Consider the following 25,862-nt stretch of genomic DNA (forward strand, 5'->3'; position numbering starts at 1 on the left):
GTATGGCTAAGCCCTTAGTTTGCTAAATTAATTTGCAGCCTAGTCTACAGTCTTAAATATAAGTAAATTTCTTTTCAGTAAGCTAAGCCTTTTACGTGGTAGCTAACTTTTTAAATTTACTTCTTCCATTACTATTTATTCCCTCTATGCTCTCTTCCGCCTCCACCCACACTCCTCCCTACATGGTAGCTAATTTGAAAAGAAGTTTGGGAAATCGGGCTCTTAAGGTCATGCTTTCCTTATTCTTTTTGCCATCTAGAAGGGAATATTTGTCGTTAAATAATATAAATAAAAGACAGCTTCCGATGCATTGTGTAAAACTGGCTTGAATTTCTGATTTCTGCTTATGTTTTTTCTCCTCCAAAGATTTTTTTGAATAAACAACCAAACCCAAGGAAGAAGCTCCTTGTGCCTTGTGCACTGGATCCTCCCAACCTTAATTGTTACGTATGTGCCAGCAAGCCAGAGGTGACTGTGCGACTGAATGTCCATAAAGTGACCGTTCTCACATTACAAGATAAGGTAAGTGCAGAGGCTAATTCTCTTTCACAACTTCGTTCCTTTTCCTAAAAGAGAAAACCTCTCAAGTTTCCTTTTGCAAACTAAAAGCCTCATAATTACTCTGAAAGACTCTGGCTACTGAAGTGTGTTGCTCTGATATCCTTGATCACTTTACCATTTGGGATCCTGCTGGCTTTTTTCTCTGTTGTTCCAGAATACGTGCCTCACATCCCAGAAAGGAATTAACTGCATTTGTCTACAAAATGCACCGTGGGTATTGCAAAGGTGGTGCAGTATCTTGGCAAACAAGAGCCGCTTTGCTCACTATTTCCCAGTGTATAAATTCTGTATTTTTGGCAGACAGGACGTATCCTAAAAGAGTCTGGTGATGTTGTGTTGAAAAGATGCAGCATTTATTTTATTATTATTTTAAAATATATCTTTTATTGATTTCAGAGAGGAAGGGAGAGGGAGAGAGAGAAGCATCAGTGATGAGAGAATCATTGATTGATTGCCTCCCACACACCCCCTACTGGGGACCAAGCCGGCAACCCAGGCATGTGCCTTTGCCCGGAATGGAACCTGGGACCCTTCAGTCCTTAGGCTAATGCTCCATCCACTGAGCCAAACAAGTCAGGGCAGCTACAGCTTTTTTATCTACTCATCTACTGATGGGCACTTGGGTTGTTTCAGATCTTAGCTATTGTAAATTGTGCTGCTATGAACATGCATGTGCATATGTTCTTTCTTTAAAGCATTTAAAAAACATTTTTATTCATTTCAGAAAGGAAGTGAGAGAGAAATATCAATGATGAGAGAGAATCATTGACTAGCTGCCTCCTGCATGCCCCCTACTGGGGATCGAGCCCACAACCATGGCATGTGTCCTTGACCAGAATCGAACCTGGGACCCCTCAGTTCGAAGACTGATGCTCTATCCACTGAGCCAAACCAGCCAGGGCCATACATTTTTTCTGATTCGTGTTTCAGGTTTCTTAGGATTTTTTCCTAGAAGTATGATCACTGGGTCAAATGGCAGTTCCATATTTCATTTTTTGAGGAAATTCCATACTCTTTTCTGTAATGGCTGCACCAGTCTGCATTCCCACCAGCATGGGGTACTCCACATCCTCGCCACCACTTGTCATTTGTTGATTTGTTGATGATAGCCATTCTGACAGGTGTGAGGTGATACTTCATTGTCGTTTTAATTTGCATCTCTGATGATCCGTGACATTGAGCATTTTTTCATATGTCTCTTGACCATCTGTATGTCCTCTCAGGAAGTGTCCATTTATGTCCTTTGCCCATTTTTTAATTGGATTGTTTGTCTTCCTTTTTTTAAGTTGCATGAGTACCTAACATATTTTGAATTTAACCCTTTATCAGATATATCATTGCCAAATAAATATGTTCTCCCATACAGTTGTTTATGGTTTCTTTTGCTGTGCAGAGCTTTTTATTTTGATGAAGGCCCATTTGTTTATTTTCTCCTTAGTTTCTTTTGCCCTAGGAGATGTATCTATAAACATATAGTATTGTTACAAGAGACATCTGAAATTTTGCTGCCTATGGTTTCTTCTAGGATTTTTATGGTTTCATGGCTTACATTTAAGTCTTTCATCCATTTTGAGTTTATTCTTATGTATGGTGTAAATTGTTGACCTAGTTTCATTTTTTCGCATGTAGCTGTCCAATTTTCCCAATACCATTAATTGAAGAGACTGTCTTGACTCCATTGTATGCTCTTGCCTCCTTTGTCAAATACTAATTGAGCAGAATGTCTTGGGTCGTTTTCTGGGGTCTCTGTTCTGTTTCATTGATCTATATGCCTGTTCTTGTGCCAGTACCAGGCTGTTTTGATTATGGTGGCTTTGTAGTATAACTTTAAATCTGGTATTGTGATTCCTCCAACTTTGTTTTTCTATCGCGAGATTGCTGCAGCTATTTGGGGTTTTTTCTGATTCCATATATAAATTTTTGGAGTATTCTAGATCTGTTAAATATGATCTTGGTATTTTATTTTATTTTATTTTTACAAGAGAAAGAAGAATCCAAAGATAACGATCATTCATGTATACAAACTTCTAAACAGCTTTGTAGTACCTCACCCTTAAATATGAGAGGCAGGCCAAGAATCAGATACCTGAAAAATATGAAAAACACACTAACAAAAAAACACACAAAATAAACAGGGAAAAAAAAGAAACTAAACAAAAAGATAACTAATGTGAGGGCACAAGAATTCTTTTTAAAAAATCCTTAGCATCTTTAGAGAAGTAAGTTCACATCTACGAATAGAAAACCATCTAGAAAGTTCAGAAAACAAGAAACAGTTCTTGGATTTTTAAAACACAGCAGCCCGGCCAGTGTGGCTCAGTTGTTGAGCGTCGACCTATGAACCAGAAGTCACAGTTTGATTCCCAGTCAGGGCACATGCCCAGGTTGCAGGCTCTATCCCCAGTGGGGGGGATGCAGGAGGCCAGCAGGTCAGTGATTCTCAATCTCTGATGTTTCTATCTCCCCCTCTCTCTTCCTCTCTCCTTATTTTGATGATGGTAGGAAAGAACTGGAAATCTTCCCTTGCTCCGGAACTTAGAACTACCAACAGTTATTGGTTTGCTTGCTATTCGGGGAACATAAAAGTTCTCTTGGATAAGTTTCACAAATCTTGTATTCTCGGTTGGCATCAGACAACTGCCAGTTTGAATTTGGCACACCCATTCTCTTATATTCCTCAGCAAGGTCAATAAGCTCCCAACCTCGCAGTCGTTCAGAATCATTTTGTTTGGGGTTATAAGAGAACGCATAGAGATCTTCGTATTTTACTTGTTTTGACAGTTGTAGCAAAGAGTTGTAAATATCATGGCAATCTCTTTCTCTGGGAACAATGAAATGCACAATCCTGACGTTCTTGCACTGAATGACAAGTGGGCATCCAGAAGTTATCAAAGCCAGTTTCTCCACTGAGCCAATATGATGATGCAAAATCCAGGTTTCTTTCTGCTGAGAGTCTATAAATAATAGATGTGTGGCCGTAAGATATAGTGTTCCTATTAACGACTTGTTGGTACTGAATCGGTCAAGTAATTTCACTTGCTCAACCTTGGTCATACGGATATGCTCCATGCCACAGAGACGGATATGCTCCATGCCACAGAGATGTCGGCCTGTGGGCCGCCTCACAGGCGTACCATGAGGCGAGAGAACCTGGGTGGCGACTCAGACCCACCAGGCTGATCGTGGTATTTTATTTTATTTATTTATTTATTTATTTTTAAAAATTTCTTTATTGATTAAGGTGTCACATATTTGTCCTCATCCCCCCATTCCCATCCCATACCCCTTCCCACGGATTCCCCAACTCCCTGTTGAACTTAACCATTGGTTAGGCTCATATGCATGCACACAAGTCCTTTGGTTGATCTCTCCCCCCTCCCCCCACCCTCCCCTATCCTCCCTCTGAGGCCCGATAGTCCGATCGATGCCTCCTTGTTTCTGGTTCTGTTCTTGTTCATCAGTCTATGTTGTTCATCATTTCCCCTAGATGAGCGAGATCATGTGTCACTAGAGATATACTTATATGAACTGAATGTGAGATGAGCAATAATAGTTATGCTGACAGGCAAATGAATCAGTCTGTAGTGAGTTTCTTTCTGGACCAACAGTTCTTTTGAGACCCAATATCAATGTCCACCAGTTCCTTATGTGTACATGTCGGCACTGACCCCTCAGCTCTGGATGGTGGACAAATGGTGGTAATGCAGGTTCGATTCCCTCTGGTTGGGTCTCGGCCGGACCCAGGGGCATGGCTTCATCCGGACCCAGGGGCACGTGGCCTCACCTGGACCCAGGTGCGCGCGGCTTCCCCCGGACCCGGGACCCAGCCTCACCCGGATCCAGGGGCACATGGCCTCACCTGGACCCGGGATCCAGCTTCACCCGGACCCAGGGGCGCATGGCCTCACCCGGACCCAGGGGCACGTGGCCTCACCCGGACCCAGGGGCGCGTGGTCTCACCCGGACCTGGGTGTGTGCGGCCTCACCCGGGCCCGGGACCCAGCCTCACCCGGATCCAGGGGCCCACGGCCTCACCCGGACCCGGGACCTGATCGTGGTATTTTAATAGAGATTGCACTGAATCTATAGATTGCCTTGGGTAGTATTTTAATGTTGTTGATTCTACCAATCCATGAACACAGTATATTCTTCCACTTATTTATATCTTCTATCTCTTTTTCAACGTCTCATAGTTTTCCAAGTACAAGTCTTTTACCTCCTTGGTTAAGTTTATTCCTAAGTATGTTAATTTTTTTATGCAATGGTAAATGAGATTGTTTAGTTTCTCTTTCTGAGAATTCATTATTTGGTGTATAAAAAGGTAATCGATTTTTGGGTGTTGATTTTATATCCTCTTGCATGGCCGATTCATTTATTAAATCTAATAGTTTTTTGGTGGAGTCTTTGGGGTTTTCTATGTACACTATTTTATCACCTGCAAATAATGAGAATTTTACTTCTTTCCAATTTAGGTGCCTTTTATTTATTCTTGTCTGATCATTGTGGCTAGGACTTTGTTGAATAAGAGTGGTGAAAGCAGACATTCCTGTCTTGTTCCTGGAGAAATGATTGTTACAAGTTTTTGCCCGTTGAGTATGATGTTTGTTTTAGGTTTGTCATATGGCCTTTGTCATATGGAGATATGTTCTCTCTATTCCCACTTTGCTGAGAGTTTTTATCAGAAACGGGTGTTGGGTTTTTTCAAATGCTTTTCTGCATCTATTGATATGATCACGAGATTTTTATCTTTCAATTTGCTTATGTGATGTATCACATTTATTGATTTGCAAGCATTGTACCAGCCTTGCATCCCTGGAATAAATCCCACTTGGTTATGGTGTATGATCTTTTTAATATATTGCGATTTGCTAATAAAATTGGTTGAGGATTTTAGCATCTATGTTCATCAGTGATATTGGCCTGTAATTTTCTTTCTTTGGTCTTTATCTGGTTTTGGGATTAGGGTAATGCTGGCCTCATAAAAAGAGATTGGAGTGTTTCTTTCTGTTGGATTTTTTAAATAGTTTGCGGAGTATAGGTGTTAGTTCTTCTTTGAATGTTTGGTAAAATTCCCCTGTGAAGCCATCTTGACCTGGGCTTTTGTTTGGTGGGAGTTTTTTTTTGTTTTGTTTTGGTTTTTTTGTTTTTTGATTACTGCTGCTATTTCTTTCGTTGTTATTGGCCTGTTCAGGTTTTCTGATTCTTTTGATTTAATCTTGGGAAATTGTATTTTTCTAGGAATTTGTCCATTTCATCCCCATGATCCAGCTTGCTGACATGTAGTTGTTCATAGCATTATACTTTTGTATTTCTGTGGTGTCAGTGGTTACTTCTCCACTTTCATTTCTGATAGTATTTATTTGAATCCTCGCTCTTTGTTTCTTTTCTTTCATTTTTTAAATATATTTTTATTGATTTCAGAGGAAGGGAGAAGGAGAGAGCATGAGAAATAACAGTGATGAGAGAGAGTGTCATTGATCGGCTGCCTCTTGCACAACCCCTACTGGGATCAAGCCTGCAAACCAGGCATATGCCCTTGACCGAAATCAAACCCTGGACCCTTCAGTTCGCAGGCCGATGCTCTATCCACTGAGTCAAACCAGCTAATGCTGTCTTTGTTTCTTTTCTTTTTAAAAAAATATATTTTATTGATTTTAAGGGAGAGGGATAGAGAGCTAGAAACATCGATGAGAGAGAAACATCGATCAGCTGCCTCCTGCACACTCCCCACTGGGTATGTGCCCGCAACCAAGGCACATGCCCTTGACCAGAATCGAACCTGGGACCCCTGAAGTCCGCAGGCCGACGCTCTATCCACTGAGCCAAACCGGCCAGGGCTCTCTTTGTTTCTTGATGAGTCTGGCTAAAGGTCCATCAATCTTGCTTATCCTTGCAAAGAACCAGTTCTTGGTTTCATAGATTTGTTTTATATTGTTTTTTTAGTCCCTATGTCATTTATTTCTGCTCTAATCTATTATATCCTTCTACTTACTCAGAGCTTTTCTTGTTCTCTTTCTAATTCTGTAAATTGAAAGGTTAAGTAGTTTATTATTAATTTTTCTTTTTTTTTAAGGTAGGCCTATAGTGCTATGAACTTCCCTCTCAGGACTGCTTTTGCTATGTCCTGGAGATTTTCATTTGTTGTGTGTTAATTTTCATTTGCTTCCAGGAAGTTTTTGATTTCTTTCTTGAATTCATTGTTTAATAACATGATATTTAAGTCTCCATGTGTTTGAATATTTTGGGGTATTTTTACTGTAGTTGATTTCTAATTTCATTCCACTGTGATCTGAGAAGATGCTTGATATGAACTTGTAGAGATTTGTTTTGTGTCCTGACATGTGGTCTGTCTTTGGGAATGATTCATGTGCACTTGAGAAGAATGTATATTCTGCAGCTGTGGGGTAAAATGTTCTATAAATGTCAATTAAACCCATCTGATCCAGTGTGTCCTTTAGAGTCATTGTTTTCTTGTTAAATTTTTGTCTGGAAGATCTATCCAGTGAGGTCAGTGGGATGTAAAGTCCCATATTATGACCGTATTGTTGTCGATCTCTCCCTTACAGTCCTCTGGAAGTTTTTTTTATATATGTAGGTGCTCCTATATTGGGTGAATATAAGTTTATCAGGGCTATATCTTCTGGTTAGAACAATCTCTTTAGTATTATGTACTGTTCTTTACTGTCTCTTGTAATGGCCTTCATTTTGACATCTATTTTTTCAGTTAAGAGTATTGGTACCCCAGCTTTCACCCCCCGCCCCCTTGCCCCATTTGCTTGGAAACTTTTCTCATCCTGTGTGTGTCTTTTGTTCTGAGGTGGGTCTCTTGTAAATAGCAGATAGTTGGGTCATGTTTTTGTATCCATTCAGCTATTTTCTATTGGAGCATTCAATCCATTTACATTTAAGGTTCTTATTTATTAACATTTTAATTCTGTATGCCTAAGTTTCTCTTTCTTCTTCTCATTACAGCAATCCCTTTAGCATGTCTTGTAATGCTAGCTTGGTGGTGATGAACTCCTTTAGCCTTTTTTTTTGTCTGGGAAGCTCTTTATTTGACCACCTATTTTGAATGATAGCCTTGCTGGATATAGTAATCTTGGTTTCAGATCCTTGCTTTCCATTACCTTGAGTACTTCATGCCATTCCCTCTGTTCTGTAGAATTTCTGATGAGAAATCCAATGACAGCTTTATGGGAGCTCCTATGTAGGTAACAGTTTGCTTTTCTCTTTTTGCCTTTAAGATTCTCTCTTTTGTGTTTAATTTTTGGCATTTTAATTATGATGTGTCTGGGCGTGGGCCTGTTTGGGTTCTTTTTGCTTGGGACTCTTCTGTGGCTCCTGAACTTGTGTGACTATTTCCTTCACCAGGTTAGGGAAGTTTTTTGCCATTGTTTCTTCAAACACGTTCTCTGTTCCATAGCTCCCTTAAGCTGTCCTCCTGTTTTTTCTCGTTTGTTCTCTGATTAAGTTTTTCTACCCTGTCTTCTAATTCACTGATTCGATCCTCAGCTTCCCCTAATCTGCTGTGTATTCCTTCTAATGTGTTCTTTATTTGTGCTATGTTTTTCTTTATTTCTGTTTTCATAGTTACTATATCTTTTCTCATGCTGTTGAGCATCTTTACCATCATTATTCTGAACTCTGTATGAGGTAAATTTCTTATCTCCATTTAATTTATCTCTTCTCCTGGAGAGTTCTTTTGTTTGGGGGTTGTTCTTATCTCCTCATTTTGGGTGCCTGTTTGGGTTTGTGACTATGTATTAGGTAGCTCTACTATGCCTTTCAATCTCTAGTACAGGACAGTGTCAAACACAGTTTACAACTAATTAGATCAGGCAGACTCAAAGCCTCCAGGGACCACCTCTGCTTGCAGACTATATTTAGAGTTGTGTAGCCACCAGGCAATGGTACACAGGTATGGCAACAGTGTTGCCAATAGGGTGGGGCAATTGCTTCTGCCTGGAGGCTTATTGTTATTCTCAATCTCTTAATGGGCCTCAGAAACTTCACACCATGGGGCAAAGTGTTTACCATTGGATGGGAACCCAGGCCATATCACCTGGACAGCAAATGTCAGTCTCTATGCAGTCTCCACTTTTCATTCTTGGTTATCAGGGTTCTCTCCAGCTAGTTTTCAGTTTATTATTTAGGATGGTTTTTGTTGTTGTTGTTGTTGTTGTTGTTTTTGTATTTTAATTGTAATTCCAGTTTGATCCTAGGAGTGTGTCTGTGTAGCATTTACTTACTCCGCTGCCATTTTTAATCCAAAAATAATATATGCACCGGAGTCACGGCAGCCACCAGAATTCTGCTTGTAGAACCCCCCACTGCAGAATGAAATCCAGGGCAGGGCAATGTTGTGGCGCTGCACCTAGATCACACTCTCTGGCTGACTCTCCAGGTGCAAGGATGGAGCAGCCTTCCCTGGCCTTCCTAATCCTGCCACCACTGCTGCCCTAGCCACTGCCTTCCTGGTATGAACGCTTCCAACTTGCCACCATGAGCTTCCCAGGTTCTAGTGTTTTGATTAGGGAACATATAAAAAATGGCCCCAGCCAGGACCGGTTTGGCTCAGTGGATAGAGCGTCGGCCTGCGGACTCAAGGGTCCCGGGTTCGATTCCAGTCAGGGGCATGTGCCTTGGTTGCGGGCACATCCCCAGTGGGGGGTGTGCAGGAGGCAGCTGATCGATGTTTCTCTCTCATCGATGTTTCTAACTCTCTATCCCTCTCTCTTCCTCTCTGTAAAAAATCAATAAAATATATTTTTTTTAAAAAAATGGCCCCAATGGGTATCACTTCCCACTTTTGGAGTCACTTCAGATTATTTTCTGATTATATCCATCATCATGTTACATACATATACCTCCTAGACCTTCGTGGTCCTAAAGGCTGCTTAAAAGGAAATGTCCTTTCTCCAAGAAATGGAAATACAGAGTATGTTGATTGGATCTTATGTTTTGGATAGGAAAATGGCGGGACTTGGAATACTAGCCAGCAGACGATGGTTTCCCCACCTTTTTGTTTTTTTAATAGTATAAAAAAAATTTTAATGATGTTCTTTTAAAAAAATTTTTTTAAAAATTGATTTCAGAGAGGAAGGGAGAGGGAGAAAGAGACAGAAACATCAGTGATGAGAGAGAATCATTGATTGGCTACCTCCTGCACTCCCCACACTGGGGGTCGAGTCCGCAACCTGGGCATGTGCCCTTGAATCGAACCTGGGACCTTTCAGTCCGCAGGCTGACATTCTGTCCACTGAGCCAAACCAGCTAGGGCCCCACCTTTTTTCTTATGAAATAATTATAGTTTGTATCTACTCATTCTTGAGTGTAAAGGTAATTCCACTCTTTATAAACTTTTAGAGAAGTTTCCCCGCCCCCTTCTCCCCCCATTTAGGAGCTTGTAGATTTGACAGAATATGACCACTTTTGATCCATCTTGGAACTTAAAGCGAAATGGAATTTGGGAAGGAGAACGCCATCTGAGAATCAAGTTAATGAGAAATTTTGCATCTGTAAGACATCTGCCAGTGCAGGGTTGTCATGGAGACTAAAAGGAATTTTGTTATATGTCTAGCTCAGTATCTAATCTGCAGGAAGGGGCAAAATACCAAGAGCCAATCCAAGAGTTCTCAGTCTCCCATTTGGAGGAAGTTGTATCTGATCTTCATCAGTGGTCAAACATGAGGATGGAACATGGGCATGAAGTAATTGGGTGAATTTCCACTGCATTCCAACTTGCCCTAGCCTAAGGTATCTTATAGGACTACTTGGCCCCTTTCCAATGGAAGGGGAAAGTAAGACCCTTTATGGAACAAAGGGTCTGCTGGGGGTCTGGCCATTCGGGACTGAATGAGATGCACATGCACTAATGTTTCATGGTCTTTAATTACATATATCAATATTTTGAATCTTTTTTTTTCTTCTGTAGATTGTGAAAGAAAAATTTGCTATGGTGGCACCAGATGTCCAAATCGAGGATGGGAAAGGAACAATCCTAATATCTTCAGAAGAGGGAGAGACAGAAGGTATGATACATTGCATTCATTCACTTCACCTTTTGAGTGGAGATGTCTAAATGAAGGAATGTACATAGGTTGTTCATTTGCTATGTATGTTACTCAGTATCATAGCTGAAAGAGGCAATATGTGTGGTCAAGGAGGTGCTCTCCCAAGATGGCATTGCCTTGGTGGGATCACAAGTTACAGTTTTGGGAACTCCATGTTGTCAGTGTGTCTCAGGTGCTATTTTTCAATAATCCAGTAAACAGTCATCATTTACATTGACTTCAATTCTCTTGTCCATTTCGAAGGAACTGCCTTGCCTATATCATGGATCCTGAAGCTAAATTGGAAATAAGAAAATTGTTCTGGCTGTTAGATCAGAGTAGGTGGTTATCTAAGGCTTTTAGGTGTTTGACCCAAGAGTTGGGGAACCCTTCATATCCTGCTCCTACTATAGAGCAGAAAGTAGTGCTGAAAATCAGTACCTAGTTTATATTTATATTTATATTTATATTTATATATATATATATATATATTTTAATCCTCACCCGAAGATATTTTTTCATTGATTTTAAAATATATATATATATATTTGATTGTTTTTTTTACAGAGAGGAAGGGAGAGGGATAGAGAGTTAGAAACATTGATGAGAGAGAAACATCAATCAGCTGCCTCCTGCACACTCCCTACTGGGGATGTGCCCGCAAGCAAGGTACATGCCCTTGACTGGAATCGAACCCAGGACCTTTCAGTCCGCAGGCCGACGCTCCAGCCACCGAGCCAAACCGGTTAGGGCTATTTTTTCATTGATTTTTAGAGAGAGTGAAGGGGGTGGCGGGGGGGGGGGGCACATCAGTGTGAGAGAGTCGCATTGATTGTTTTTCTCCCATACACGCCCGGACCAAGGGCGAGGATTGAGCCTCCAACTGAGGTATGTGCCCTTAACTGGAATCGAATCCAGGACCCTTCAGTCTGCAGGCCGATGCTCTCTCCACTGAGCCAAAGTTGCTAGGGCTAGACTTTATTTTTATGTTCAAAAAGGCTGTCGCTTTGTTACTGCATTTGTTATATAAGGTTCAATGTATTTGATTCTGTTTAAGTTTTCTGATTGGTTCTGGTTATGCCTCCTTTAGCCTACAGTAGTCAGTCTGGTTGGACTTAACAGAACAGTTCTCTTCTGTCACTTTGGCATCTCAATCTCTTGGGTTATCATTTTAGTTGATTTCTTCATATTTCAGATTTTGTCAGTATACCATTGCTTTGAAAATCTAGGGACATTCTTCTTTTCTATATTGACTTATTTACTTACCCATTTCTTCACTGGTTATTTATTCAGTACACTTTGCCAGATCCTGATGGGGATGTTAAGTTTTCTTTAAATTAAAACTTAGTGTCGGGATTCTTCTTGGCTATAGTTACTTGTCAAATTGTTTGGGCTTTTAAGGTCATGAGTAATTGGGGGCCATTTGGAGGCCATATTTTGGCTGGGTAATAGTCTATTTTCAGAGTCTAGTTGAATGTTTAGGCCCCATTCTAGACAGCTGTCTAAATAAATAAATAAATTAAATTAAATAAATTTGTTCATGACTATACACTGTTCTCTTAGTTCCTTTCAAATTCAATTCTAGGTCCTTAAAAATAGAAACTGGTCAAGAATCTCAGTGGCTTACATGTGGCCCTTCTCCACAAAATACGTGTGCTGCTGAGGATGAGATGGCATTTACTCAAATACATGTGTAGTCCTATATATATATCACTAGATGCCCGGTGCACGAATTCGTGCACCAATGGGGTCCCTCAGCCTGGCCTGTGGAATCAGGCAGAAACCAGCTCTCAGACATCCTCTGAGGGGTCCTGGATTGCGAGAGGGCACAGGCCAGGCCGAGGGACCCCACTGGTGCACAATTGGGGGCCAGGTAGGGACATGGGAGGTTGGCCAGCTGGGGAGGGACCGTGGGAGGGCTCCAGGGCATGTCCAGCCCATCTCATTCAGTCCCCAGCAGCAAGTTAACCTACCAGTCGAAGCATCTACCCCCTGGTGGTCAGTGTACATCATAACGACTGGTCGACCGGTCAACTGTCTGCCCCCTGGTGGCCAGTGCACGTCATAGTGAGCAGTTGAGTGGACTTAGCATATCATTAGCATATTATGCTTTGATTGGTTGAATGGATGACTGGACAACTAGACACTTGGCATATTAGGCTTTTATTATATAGAATAATAAAAGGCACAGTCATAGGTATTCATAATTCAAGGAAGAGTGTGACAGTAGTCTCTGGTTTGAATTACTTTGTAGCCTGGAAGAAGAGGAGAAATTTTCAACTAGTGGATTTAGTACAGTATAAGAAATACTGTGGAAAAGAGTATATGAATTGAAACTTTGTGAAGGGAAATTCAAAGGGAGGTCACAGGAGAAAGGACTCTTGGACCAGTTCTTGAAGAAGGACCCTCTGGGCAGAGAAGTGAGTGTCTGCATTTGCGCAGAATGAGCAGCTTCTACAAAGGCATGACTTATAGAACAATAGAAAAGGCTTTCAGAATGGCCAGTTATTTTGTTTTACTGGAAGTTGGGGTGCTGTGGGGTGGCAGTGCTGGTTCATGGAGGTGCACTGGAGGACTTTCTCTGGCTATGTGTAATGTGTCTTTGTCTCCACCACCACCACCACCACCCCCCACCCCCCACCCCAACCAGGGTTTAAGAGGTGAGGTAATGTGGTTACTTTTAGTATGATTTGCAAAGGGTAAATTAAGGGTGTGAGAGTGGAGGCGCAAGAGCCGGGAGTGAAGGATTTTTAGTAAGATAGAAGCAGATGACAAGACTTGAGATTTGCAAGGTCAGAATTTAGGGCACAGGTGAAGAAGAGCAGCATTGTTACAGGACTGTTGCCAAGACTCTAGCTTTACAGATAATGCTAATAACAGGTTAGAGTGCACAGTGACTGTTTCCTTTTGAATATGTTGGGTTTGAGGAGTTTGTAGAGAGTGGGGAGTGTGTGAAAGGTTTTGGGATGGAAGGATAAGAGGGAACTATGGTTTTCTGAAGACATTCCAGATACATTGGAAAGTTAAAATAAGAAAAAAAAATTGTGAGAGAACTAGAAACTGTCAGTAGTTTCTGGGTTTCAAAGTCTAGGTAGGGAAATACTTCCTAAAGCATTTTCCTTCTTAAGAAGTGAAAGAAATAAAGACTAAGGAAAGAAATTACATAAAGTTAAACATGACAACTAGAACTTAAAATATAGTTTACTCAGTATGTGTCAGGCACTGTGGATATAGGTCAGTAGGTGCTATACAGTCTGGGCCCCTCACAAACAAATACTCAATAAAATGGACTGAGTGTAGCAAGCAGGGAGTGTATATAGGGAGCAGGATGAGGAAGCAGGGTTTTACTTTCCTTAAAGACTTTATTTTAAAAAATGTTTAGCACTGATCAGTTTGTCTCAGTGGTTAGAGTGTCAGCCTCTTGGGTTTGATTCCCGGTCAAAGGGCACTTACCTGGGTTGCAGGTTTGATACCCTGTTGGGACGCATTCCAGAGACAGCCAATCGATGTGTCTCTCTTACATTGATGTTTCTCTCTCCCCCCTTCTATTCCACTCTCTCTTAAAATCAGTGGAATAAATATTCTCAGGTAAGGATTGCAGTTTACATACAATATTATATTAGTTTCAGGTGTATAGCATAGTGGTTAGACAATTACATAATTTACAAAGTGATCACCCCCATAAGTCTAGTACCCACCTGACACCAAATGTAGCTATTACAATATTATTGACTAATTCCCTATGCCAGTGGTCGGCAAACTCATTAGTCAACAGAGCCAAATATCATCAGTACAACGATTGAAATTTCTTTTGAGAGCCGAAAACTGACTTCTGCGCATGGGCCACGAAGTTTCAATTGCACTGTACGTGCGTGCCTGCACGTGATATTTTGTGGAAGAGCACACTCAAGGGGCCAAAGAGCCGCATGTGGCTCGGGAGCCGCAGTTTGCCGACCACTGCCCTATGCTGTAGAGGAAGCAGTTTTGTAGATGAAACTTCGATGCTTTTACAGGTCAGAGAGAGGAGCATTTGAACATGCAGGAGAGAAAGCATAAGTAAGGCAGAAAGACTCTAGAATGGGTGATACCAAAAGTTTGGTTGGAGGGATTGTTCTTCATTGGAGTATTTACATCCATGTAGCGAAGGTCTGTTGAGTGCTAACTGGGTGCTAAGCATGTTCTGCCTACTAGGGATATTCAGAGGAAGCAGAAAAGACATGTGGAAGATAGAACTAGGTTGGAATGTTTATTTTTGGGAGGCCCCACTAGCTCTTCATTGAGAAATGCTGATGTTGAGAAATAAAATTTTTATTTAAAATTTTCTTATACTTCTGAATTGTAAAATTTGCTAAAAAGTTTTGTCATGGATAACCTGTTTGCAACATAGAATATATTTTGGGCCCTGGCCAGGTAACTTAGTTGGTTAGAGCATCATGACGATACACCAAGGTTGTGGTTTCAATCTCAGTCAAGGCATATTCAAGACGCAACCATAAATGCATAAATAAGTGAAACAACAAATTGATATCTCTCTCCCTATCCCCCCTCTCTTTCTCTCTCTCTCACTCTTCCCGTCCCCGCGCGCCCCCCCCCCCCCCCCCTCTTCAATAAAGAATATATTTTGTGCAACCCTAAAGGTTGTCTTTGACTCCTCAGGACTCCAGATGAATTTGGTTTGAATAGGAGAAATTTTCAGAATCTCTGGTGCCTTTGAAGTAGTTTTAGTAGTTGAGTATTCAAGGATGAATTCCTAAGTGTCTAATATTTTAATGGATTAGTTTGCTAGGGCTGCCATATCAAAATACACAGATAGGGTGACTTAAATAACAGAAATTTATTTTCTCATATTTTTGGGGCTATGGGACTTAAAGTGGCAACAGGTATGTTTTCTCCTGAGGTTTCTCTCCTTGGCTTCTCATAAGGATACCAGTTAGATTGGATCAGGGCCTACCCTAACAGCCTCCTTTTAATCACTTTAAAAAGCACTATCCAAATAGAGCCACATTCTGAAGTCCTGTGGTTAGTGCTTCAACATAAGAATTGGGGGGCACAATTCAGCTTAGGGTGAGTGTTAACCTTTTTTAAATTGATGTGACTGCTCCATGGAAATATAATTAATGTAGCTAAATTTCTTTAAAATTTCCTAGCTAATAATCACAAGAAGTTGTCAGAATTTGGAATTAGAAATGGGAGCCGGCTTCAAGCAGACGACTTTCTTCAGGACTACACTTTATTGATCAACATCCTTCATAGGTAGGAACTATTAATATTTTAAATGTAAGAAATTATCTTAGTATATGCACTTAAGATATAGTAAATGGGGAAAATATGTTTTCTTATCCTTAAACCCTAATATTCATTTGAAACTGCACAGTACATTTGTTCTGTTCAAGTTGGCCCTAAATTCTCTGAGGTTTGACTGACAGAAAAATTTGGGTATTCAGAAATAAAAGGAGTAGACAAAAAATGTTTAAGGGTAACTGTTGCTGATGATGCCTGATGAGAATGAGGGTAGAAATCCAGGCGTTTGAATAGTTATAATCAGAGGTAAGTTCATTTTGATAATTGAACTAGAATAAAAATTCTATTCTTTTTAAAGACTCATTAGAAGAATGGAAGAAATATTTTATTTGTGATCTGTAACAATACAAGAAAATATTAAAATTAATCTTGTATAGATTCCTGGGTCACATATATATTTCTTAAATTTTGATTTTACGTCCTTTATCATAAGCATTCAAAATGTTTGCATTATAGAATATTTGTGTATATATAACAGTTAAATATAAATGGTCCTCACAAGGTGCAGGGTTTTTTTTGTTTGTTTGTTTGTTTGTTTGTTTGTTTGTTTGTTTTTAAGATGCAGTTTTTTACATGCTCATTAATACCCCTAAACTGCATCTTGACTTAGGACTTTTGGGTACCAGCTAACCAACAGTTTTGTCCAGTTATTTTTGCCAGTATTGCCTTCTCTGTACAAACATACAACTTGTATAGTTTGAAGAACATTGTATTTTATATATTTGGTTTATTAAAAGCATTAAATGACAGGAAAGACTGAATGTGAGTTATCTATAATAATAAAAGCGTGATATGCTAATTAGACCGGACAGCTGAATGACCTTCCAGATGTCCTTCATGACAAAGCCATGGTGGCGGGGGCCGAGGTAGAGGCAGTTAAGGGCGATCAGGCAGGCAGGCAAGTGGTTAGGAGCCAGCCATCCCAGATTGCGAGAGAGATGTCCCGGATTGCAAGAGGGTGCAGGCCTGACTAAGGGTCTCCCCCCTATACCCCATGCACAGATTTTGTGCACCGGGCCTCTAGTTAGTAATAAGTATGTTTCACAAAGTCAGACAATTGAGCAAAGATAATGCTGGGAATGAGCTCTAGCCTCAATTAGTCACCAATTGGATGTCAGTGGTGTGCTTGTGTACATGTTTTTGGGAACTCATTACAAAAGCAGGGTGCTGCCTGTAAAGATGGGGGAAACCCAGAATCCATGTACCCTACTCCTAAAACACCAAATTACTTTGGTCAAGATCAGAGTCAGTCGAGTGTAGAATCTTCTCGCATAGTAGCTGAAGAAATAATGCCAACAAGTTACATTGGGCCATAGAGTATTAGACTCAATTTTCTGCTTTAGCAATAAAAGTTATTTAACATCAAAAACAAACAAACTACCCTGCGCCTATTTGAAGATGTAGTGGTATTTACAATTTGAGTTAGAGTTTGGAATTGTCACAAAAATCTGTTATGTATAGTCTTGTTTTTTTATTTTAGCTCTTTGAAAGAAAACCAGAATTCAAATATTTGGTGTGTATATAGCCTACCCTTCAAACAGGAGCAGTATCTCTTCTGGTGTGTCCTTGCTTTTGTAAATAGTTGTAGCGCTGGTCTATTTTTATAGTGTGTGGTTCTTTTACAGTGAAGACCTAGGAAAGGATGTGGAATTTGAAGTTGTTGGTGATGCCCCAGAAAAAGTGGGGCCCAAACAAGCTGAAGATGCTGCCAAAAGCATAACCAATGGCAGTGATGATGGAGCTCAGCCTTCGACATCCACAGGTGAGTCATGGTCCCAGCCAGCAGGTTGTTAATTACCCAACCAACAGGCAAGGCTATATAGAAACAAATTATGATTATTTCATAAACATTCTATATAATAAAGAGGTAATATGCAAATTGACCCTCACAAGATGGCTGCCTACGACCAGGCTGGGGGAGGGTTAGTGAGGGACGACCAAACGACTGAACAGCAGGCTGCATGGGGCGACCAGGCCAGCGGGGGGGGGGGGGGGACAGTTGGGGGTGACCAGGCTGGCGGGGGGGGGGGGGGTGGAGGCAGTTAGGGGCGACCAGGCAGGCAGGCAGGTGAGCGATTAGGAGCCAGTGGTCCAGAATTGTGAGAGCAATGTCTGACTGCCAGTTTAAGGCCAATCCATGGGATCGGGCCTAAACCGGCAGTTGGCCATCCCCCAAAGGGGTCCTGGATTGGAGAGGGTGCAGGCTGGGCTGAGGGGGCTCCCTGTGCATGCATTTCGTACACCAGGCCTCTAGTTGACAACAAAGTAGAAATCCATAGGACTACTAGAAGTATGTGTTGGTTTGGCATTGATTTTGTTGTTAATCCTCACCTGAGGATATTTTTCCATTGGTTTTTAGAGAGTGGAAGGGAGAGAGAGAGAGACATCATGCAGCAAGCCTGCAACCTAGGTACATGCCCTTGCCCGGAATTGAACCCAGGACCCTTCAGTCCCCAGGCCGACACTTCCCACTGAGCTAAACCGATTAGGGGCTGGCATTGATTATTTTAATGGAGTTTGGAGTGTATGAAGCCATTTTTTTCTTGCTGAAAATAGAAACATTGTGTTATTTTTTGTTAGTGGCTTTTTACATCTGGACATGTGAGTTTTCTACTAGATAATAAAGACCATTCATTCTTAGTAGTAGTAGTTTTGGATTTTGTATCTGTTTTATTTAGAGATGACAGATCATTTACATCTGACTTTGGAGTGAGCAGATGCTTGCTGAGTACAGAATTAATAGCATTTCACAGTTTCCTCAGAACCAGTATGACTGGGAAAAGTGCATCAGAGGCCCTATTTGCTGGGTTTTCAGTGCTGGTGCTTGTACTTGACTGTGCTGGATTTGGATGTCTATTACCCCTCCCCACACACACCCCTCTTCATTCTTTAAGTCAGGAAACAAAAAGGTACCGATTTTTATACTTTTGTTTTCATTTATTTGACCCTGGGTCTTTGTTGTTCTTTGGAGTATGTTCTAGGTTCTGCTGTTCAGTGAGTTTTAAAGATGGTCTTTGAGACTGTCTACAGTTTGGCCCACTTGTGGGCCATGGGTTCATGACCTTTCTTCTCTGAAAATAGAGAGGCCCATCATCCTTTGAGGAAGGGACTAAAGTAGTTTTTAAAAACCATAATTTGAAATGTGGATTGATTGATCCTCTGTGAGTAGGTCTTGGAGGCTGTAGCAATAAGTAAGATAGGTACTCTGCCTTTGATTTGTTGGGTGGGGCACAAAACCAACTGTGGTGTAAAGTTAAAAAGCATGCACTACAAAGCCCCCACTGCATGGGTTAGTATCCTGACCTCTTCCTCTACTTTTGACCTTGGGCAAGTCAACCTCTTTGTACCTTAGTTCCTTTTCTGGAAAACGGATAATAATGTTATCTTCTTTATAGGGTTGTTGTGATGATTAAATGAGTTGTTATTTGCAAAGTGCTCAGAACAGTTCCTGGCACATTGTAAGTGCTGTGTATATGTTGTTCTTGTTGTTGTTGTGTTGTTGTTGTTTACCACTATCACAGTATTAGGATTTTTACCCTCCCTTTTCTGTTGGAGAAATAGAAATAAGGAACTATAGTAATTTATGAGTTATATCACACTTGTTATAATTTTTTGTTTTGATCAGAAAAGAAATAGGTACTTGTTACAGAAAACATTAAGGCTGTATAGAAATACCTGATGTATAAAGTGAAGGTTCCTAAGGGTAGCCTTTCTTAAGTCTGGTGTATATCAGAAGAGTTAGCTTTTCACTTATATGAATATATTAATGAACCACTAGTAATTCCCACACTTTTAACCATTTTTCTTTTATCTTTTTCTGAAATAAGCACAAGAGCAAGACGATGTGCTCATAGTTGATTCAGATGAAGAAGGTCCTTCAAATAATGCTGACATCAATGCAGAAGAGAGAAGTCGCAAGAGGAAATTGGATGAGAAAGAGAATATCAGTACAAAGAGGTCACGCACAGAACAGACAAAAGAGCTTGATGATGTTATAGCGTTAGATTGAACAGCAGTGCCTCGCAACAGAACTCTGACTGCATGGATCACCCAACGTCCTTTGTTCCAAAGGGGAAAAGTTGAGCCCAGTGACTTGAAGATGATTCTGCTCCCTTTGAAAGCACTCATTTTGCTAGAACTATCAGACACATTGCGGAATGCTGTATGGAAGTAGGAATATAGTTTTAAAACCCTCTGAACAAAGCGTTTGCATAACTAGTCATGAGAAGAAACAACACAATGCATGTTGCCTTTTTAATGTAAATATTCTTAGGTATCATTTGATAGTTTAAAATATTGTGGTTTAGTAAAGTTGATACCTGGTTATAAATATTATGCCTTTATTTTTGGTTAGAAAAAGAATTATTTTTAGCCTAGATCTAACCATTTTCATACTCTTGACTGAAACAGATTTAAAAAAGGTATCAAGTGCTGTATTGAAACTTGTTTTTAAATATGAACTGGCACTATGTATATTGATGTAAAACAATGTTAATTTACTCAAGTTTTCAGCTTGTACTGCCTGGTATGTCTGTGTAAGAAGCCAATTTTTGTGTATTGTTACAGTTTCAGGTTATTTATATTTGATGTTTTGTAAAACTCAAATACAACTATACTATACTTAATGGACCAAATAAAAATGGCCTCTGCATACTTGTTGTACATGCCTGCACAGTATCTGCTGCCTTGTTGGGTTTATTCATTGTATTTTCTGCAGGAATGGTAAACCCTTTCCTTTTAAAAAATTAACTTGTGATGGATATGAAGGTTAAAAGATCTCCACTGTTTGCCATAAATGAGTACTTTCTAAAATAAAGTTTTTAATGGTGGTGGTGCTTATTAAATTTGGATTGTAAACAGTTGGCCTTTTATTGAGAATATTTCAGTTATCTTTGGCCAGCTCTTGTAACTTAGAGCCTTGGATTTGAGATTTCAGACGGCCAGAGTCTCTCCTGTATTCCGCAGTCTTCTCTGGATTGTTCCCCACTTCATCAGTCCTCCTTGAGTATATATACTATTCATTTTGGGCCTAACTCCAGCCTATAGATATGGCCATATCTGCTCCAGATGGATCAACACTCCCATCTGTCTAGACCCCAGAGGGCTGTTAGGGTACTCTCCTCACACAGATGTGCCTTGAGTTTTCAGATAACAGAAACCCCGGAGGCTGTTTACCCATTCTCTATCTCTGCCTTTGGGGTTTTTTGCCACAGTCAACTAAATTTCAAACTGATAATTTATTATATTATCTCACTTTGTATAATCTTATTTGCCACCCAGGTTAATTCTTAAACCTTGTTTTGTATCATTTGTAAACTCAGCATGTAATTAAAGCCTTCAGAAAAGTCATACTGAACAAGACAGCCCTCGGGAACTTGCTGGACGCCTCCCAGATGAACTGACTTCCAGCCTTCTGCAAGCAGGCTGGGAGCCCGTGGGCTTCACTTCGCTTTTAGATTTTTAGGAGTTTTATTTTCCTCCAGAAAGAGTTTCAAAATTACATGTAACTATGTAACATAAAAAAATATCCTGGAATATCAGATCTCAATAATTTTTGGTTAACTGGATACTGAAAATCATGTTCTATTTTGAATTCTGAAAAACAGACATTTGCGTTTTGAAATTATCTTCATTCTTTAAAACCTTGACCTGCCTATTTAGACACGATTTTGACAGTTTCCATTTTGTATATGTTCTTTTCTTAATTGAAGGTACATGGCAAGAAGTGCCAATTTGATCTGTAGAAGTGTGTTTATGTTTTGACAGGAATGGCTTTCATTTTTCAACAACTCTATTTTCTTCAGTAGTTTCTGTTAATTTTCAACCTCTTATAAAGTCAGTGTTTATCATTAAGGCAGGTCTGACTAGGAGTCTTACTCAATTAGACTTAGCAAATCCAAGCTGCCTCTACTTCCCTAGGGTATGGAGACACGTTAGGTCTGGCCTTGTATTTGTGGTTTTCCCATGGGAGTTGTCTTCTCAGTGGTGAAGCTGGGAGCAGGACTCCAACCTGAAATACACCTGACAACATCTTACAGCCTCATTGGGAGCAGTCTGGCGACTGAAGTTTACCAAACAAGTCTACGGCCCCAAAGGTCAATCTACATTACTGAAGGATTAAGGGAAAGAATTCTTTATTCTACCACAAAGATTCACTGTTTTAATAGTGTCTGACCCTTAATGAAATAACTGATCAAGCAAAGATCAGTGGATGCCAAAACCTTTAGTAAAAGAATCTTCACTCAGTGCTCAAATGCTATACAGATAACTTGCAAAAGGCAAGTCTTGACAATGGACTGATGCCTGTCACTACCATAATCAAGTGGTCAAATCCGGCTTCACGAATGGGACAACCTGATACATAACTTCCTGAAGAAAAACAATAGCACCTAGGCAAAAAAATAAAAGCCCAAATCTAACCCAGTATCTAGATGTAGTTTCCAGCTGACTGGAAATAGAGGGGTTAGAGAAACCCATTAACATGAGCAAACGATCGGACAAGTACACAATGTGGATCATACTAGAATTCAAGTGCAAAATAAATGGCTATAACTATTCTTGTGATAATTGGAAATTTTGAAATAAATTAGGTGATGGTGGAATTATTTTCTTAGGTATGATAATCTTATGTAGGACTGTCCTGATTTTTGAAATATTAGGGATGAAGCTCTGTAATACAACTTTTACATGGCTGAGCAAAATATATAATACAGGAAGAAAAAAAGCAAAATTAACATAGAATCTAGTTGGGACTTATATACATTGTTCATTGTATTATCCAACTTTGAAAACTTTCATAAAAGTGGAGATTACATATAGTCTGTATTTTCCTTTTGTGCCTATGTGACTTTCATGTTTCGTATTGAGTATATTCTATGATTGAAATCAAGAAGGCAATAAAGGTTATTAAAAACAAGTTGGCATGAGAAAGTGTTAGTGATTTCTGGGTCCAACATTGGTAAAGTTAGCTTTATTCATCTTTGTTGCTAGGCTGTGACTTAGGAAGGATTCTCTTTCATTTGAGCCTTCAGAGAACTAGGAAAAGCCAAGTTGTTCCTAGTAAATTAATTAGAAGCTGTCAGAAGCTTTTGGTTCATAATAACCGTTCCTGTTCCTGAAAATTGTCCATTGGTGGCACACATATCTGAAGTGGACTTGTCCTGTTGAACACGAGCAAATTTAAGCCTCTACTAAGCCTTTTTTAATATACAGGCCTCCCATTTCTTTGCATCTTAACAATAGTGTTGAATCTCCATTTTATCATTTTCCAGGAGGATATATTTACAGAAATACTTTTATAAACACTTTCATACTGGAAATACTTTATTTGCATTCTGCACACAGAAGGAAACCCCACATCTAATTTAAAATCCAGCCGAAAATTTTCAACTGCTCTCACTAACTCAAACTGAGTTGAACTATAGGACTATGATTCTGCTGTATAGTTTGTATTTTTTAAATATATTTTATTGATTTTTTTATGTTTTAGAGAGGAAGGGAGAGGGATAGAGTTGAAGGAAACATCGATCAGCTGCCTCCTGCACCCCCCCTACTGGGGATGTGCCGCAACCAAGGTACATGTTCTTGACTGGAATCGAACCTGGGACCTTTCAGTCGGCAGGCTGACGCTCTATCCACTGAGCCAAACTGGTCAGGGCTATAGTTTGTATTTTTTAAAAATATTTTTAAATTTACTGATTTGAGAGAGAAAGAAGAGGGAAGAGAGAGAAACCTATTTGTTGTTCCACTTATTGATACATTAATTGGTTGATTCTTGTATGTATCCTGACTGGGAATCGAACCCACAACCTTAATGTATGGGGATGACACTTGAACCAACTGAACTACCCAGCCATGGCTTTGATTGTATTTTGAAGACCATTACCTCCTGGTAAAATAATATTTTTGGAAGTTTTGCTCTCTGACTCAGCAGCTTTAACATTTTTAAATCTTGCAACAATTAATGACTTTACTACATAGGGAAAGGGGTTGTGAGCAAAAAAATGTACTAGAATGTACAATGCGCCAAGAGAGCCCTCAGGTTTTTACTTAAATCTTCAATTTATTTGGTTTTCAGAAGGAAAATCAAATCTTAGATCAAATCTTAAAAAATATAGGCATTGTACACACACTGTCTCACTCATTCTATAAATATGTATAGCATCCCTACTTGCACTATCCTGCACTTCTTGGAAAACCTTACCAACCCTGACAGCCTAGTTGGAAATTTTTTAAATATACATATATTTTTAGCCCGGCCAGTGAGACTCAGTGGTTGAGCGTTGACCTATGAACCAGGAGGACACGGTTCAATTCCTGGCCAAGGCACAGGCTGGGGTTGGGTGCTCATCCCCAGTGTGGGGCATGCAGGAGGCAGTCGATCAATGATTCTCTTTAATCATTGATGTTTCTCTCTCCCTCCCTCTCCCTTCCTCTCTGAAATCAATAAAATATATATATTGGGGATCGAGCACCCAATCCCAGCATGTGCCCTGGCCGGGAATTGAACCATGACCTCCTGGTTCATAGGTCAATACTCAATCACTGCTAGCAGGGCAGACATTTTTGAAAGCTGTAAGACACTCTAGGGCTGGTGTGCAAAAGAAACCCAACTTCTCATGGCAGCAATAGGTGGTGGAATGGGGATCTGGGGCTCCACATCCGCTAATTTGCCAAGATTCCCACTTGATCCTAGCAGCAGCTTCCAGCATTACTGAAACGCATGAACAGCAACCTCTCAAGCTCAAAAATGTCCCTATGCTGTCCCAGTCCTCTCCATGATGCTGCAGATTGGCTGAGGTCTTTGCTTCATACAAAGTTTGTGCAGAAATTCCTATTCCTGAGTGTAGGGTAAGCTCTCAGGACAAGGTAGTGAGTGAGGGTTCTTCCAAGATGTCCCTTGCAGGCCCTCCCCAGGGTAGCTCAATTGTTAGAGCATCATCCCTATACACCAAGGTTGTGGGTTTGATCGACGATGACCAGGTTCGCTTTGCCTTGTCTGATCATCTTCAGAGTCTGCTTGTACCCAGTGGTACTCTCGCCACTTTTCATAACCAGTTGGAGCCTAGAATTGATTGACTCCCGGTTTTTTTTTGTCTTCTTTGTGGCCACCATTTTCCCGTTTTCGGTGTCGGATAGCTCCTAAACAAAAATAGCTAACAAGATGGCCAGAAGTGAGAAAGCAAACTATTTTGGGTTGTTTCTGTTTCTGATTGTGGGTGGTTGTTTTCATTTATTACTATTAGAGTGGGTAATGCATTTTAGCTGACCCTGAACTCCAATACATTGTTTAAATCTTGGAAGCTTTAAGTGGGGCATGTGGAGATGGAACAGTTATTTAAGAACTACCTTTGAGGGCAGAGAGCTCCCTCTGAGCTCCTTTTCAGAAGGCTGGAGACCCCAGTGCTGTATTGATTACATAAAAAATGTGATAAACACTTTTTGCTTGCATTGTTATCTGCATTTTTGCATTACTTCCCTCGCTTAGATTCTTGGAGCACTGCTGCTTATAGGGGTTTTCATTTGTGAGGATGTTAATATCAGCAAATTGCTCGTCCTGACAGGAGATACCAACTTATACTCCTGCCCGTAAAGTATAGGCAAGTTTCACCACAGTCTTGTCAAAATTTACTTTTTTAAATGGGAGACAATGTGAAATATGATAGCTCATTGTTGATTTAATTTGTCTTTCCTTTCTCAGATGATTTTTCATTAGGTAGCTTCTCTGGATAATAGCTCCCCAAACGCTTGTCCCCACCTGTGCCTGCCCCCTTGACTCTGAGCTTAGAGAGTGGGTGTTAGGTGTTGGAATTCTGCAAACTCTGAGAGGTGCGGGGTCGGAGCTGCTGGGTCAGACACTGCTCAACTGCCAGCTGAAGAGAACGGGCCACAGTGGGTTCCTCGGCAATGTTGAGGCCTCACATCCCGGTCAGTCTGTACCAGGACAAT

General features: G+C 40.4%; 1 protein-coding gene across 1 annotated transcript in view; it reads left to right on the forward strand.

Annotated features, from left to right (window-relative positions):
* The window catches only part of UBA2 (ubiquitin like modifier activating enzyme 2), a 52,922-nt gene extending 30,074 nt beyond the window's left edge, over positions 1-22,848 (forward strand). The window contains exons 13-17 of the mRNA XM_079800078.1: positions 367-522; positions 10,496-10,592; positions 15,761-15,866; positions 17,540-17,676; positions 19,742-22,848. Of these exons, the coding sequence (XP_079656204.1) occupies positions 367-522; positions 10,496-10,592; positions 15,761-15,866; positions 17,540-17,676; positions 19,742-19,923 (678 nt within the window). The 3' untranslated portion in view covers positions 19,924-22,848. The remainder of the gene's footprint in view (positions 1-366; positions 523-10,495; positions 10,593-15,760; positions 15,867-17,539; positions 17,677-19,741) is intronic.
* Positions 22,849-25,862: the final 3,014 nt, after the last annotated feature.

Source organism: Cnephaeus nilssonii, assembly GCF_951640355.1.
Source record: "Cnephaeus nilssonii genome assembly, chromosome: 20".
Taxonomy (NCBI): Eukaryota; Metazoa; Chordata; class Mammalia; order Chiroptera; family Vespertilionidae; genus Cnephaeus; species Cnephaeus nilssonii.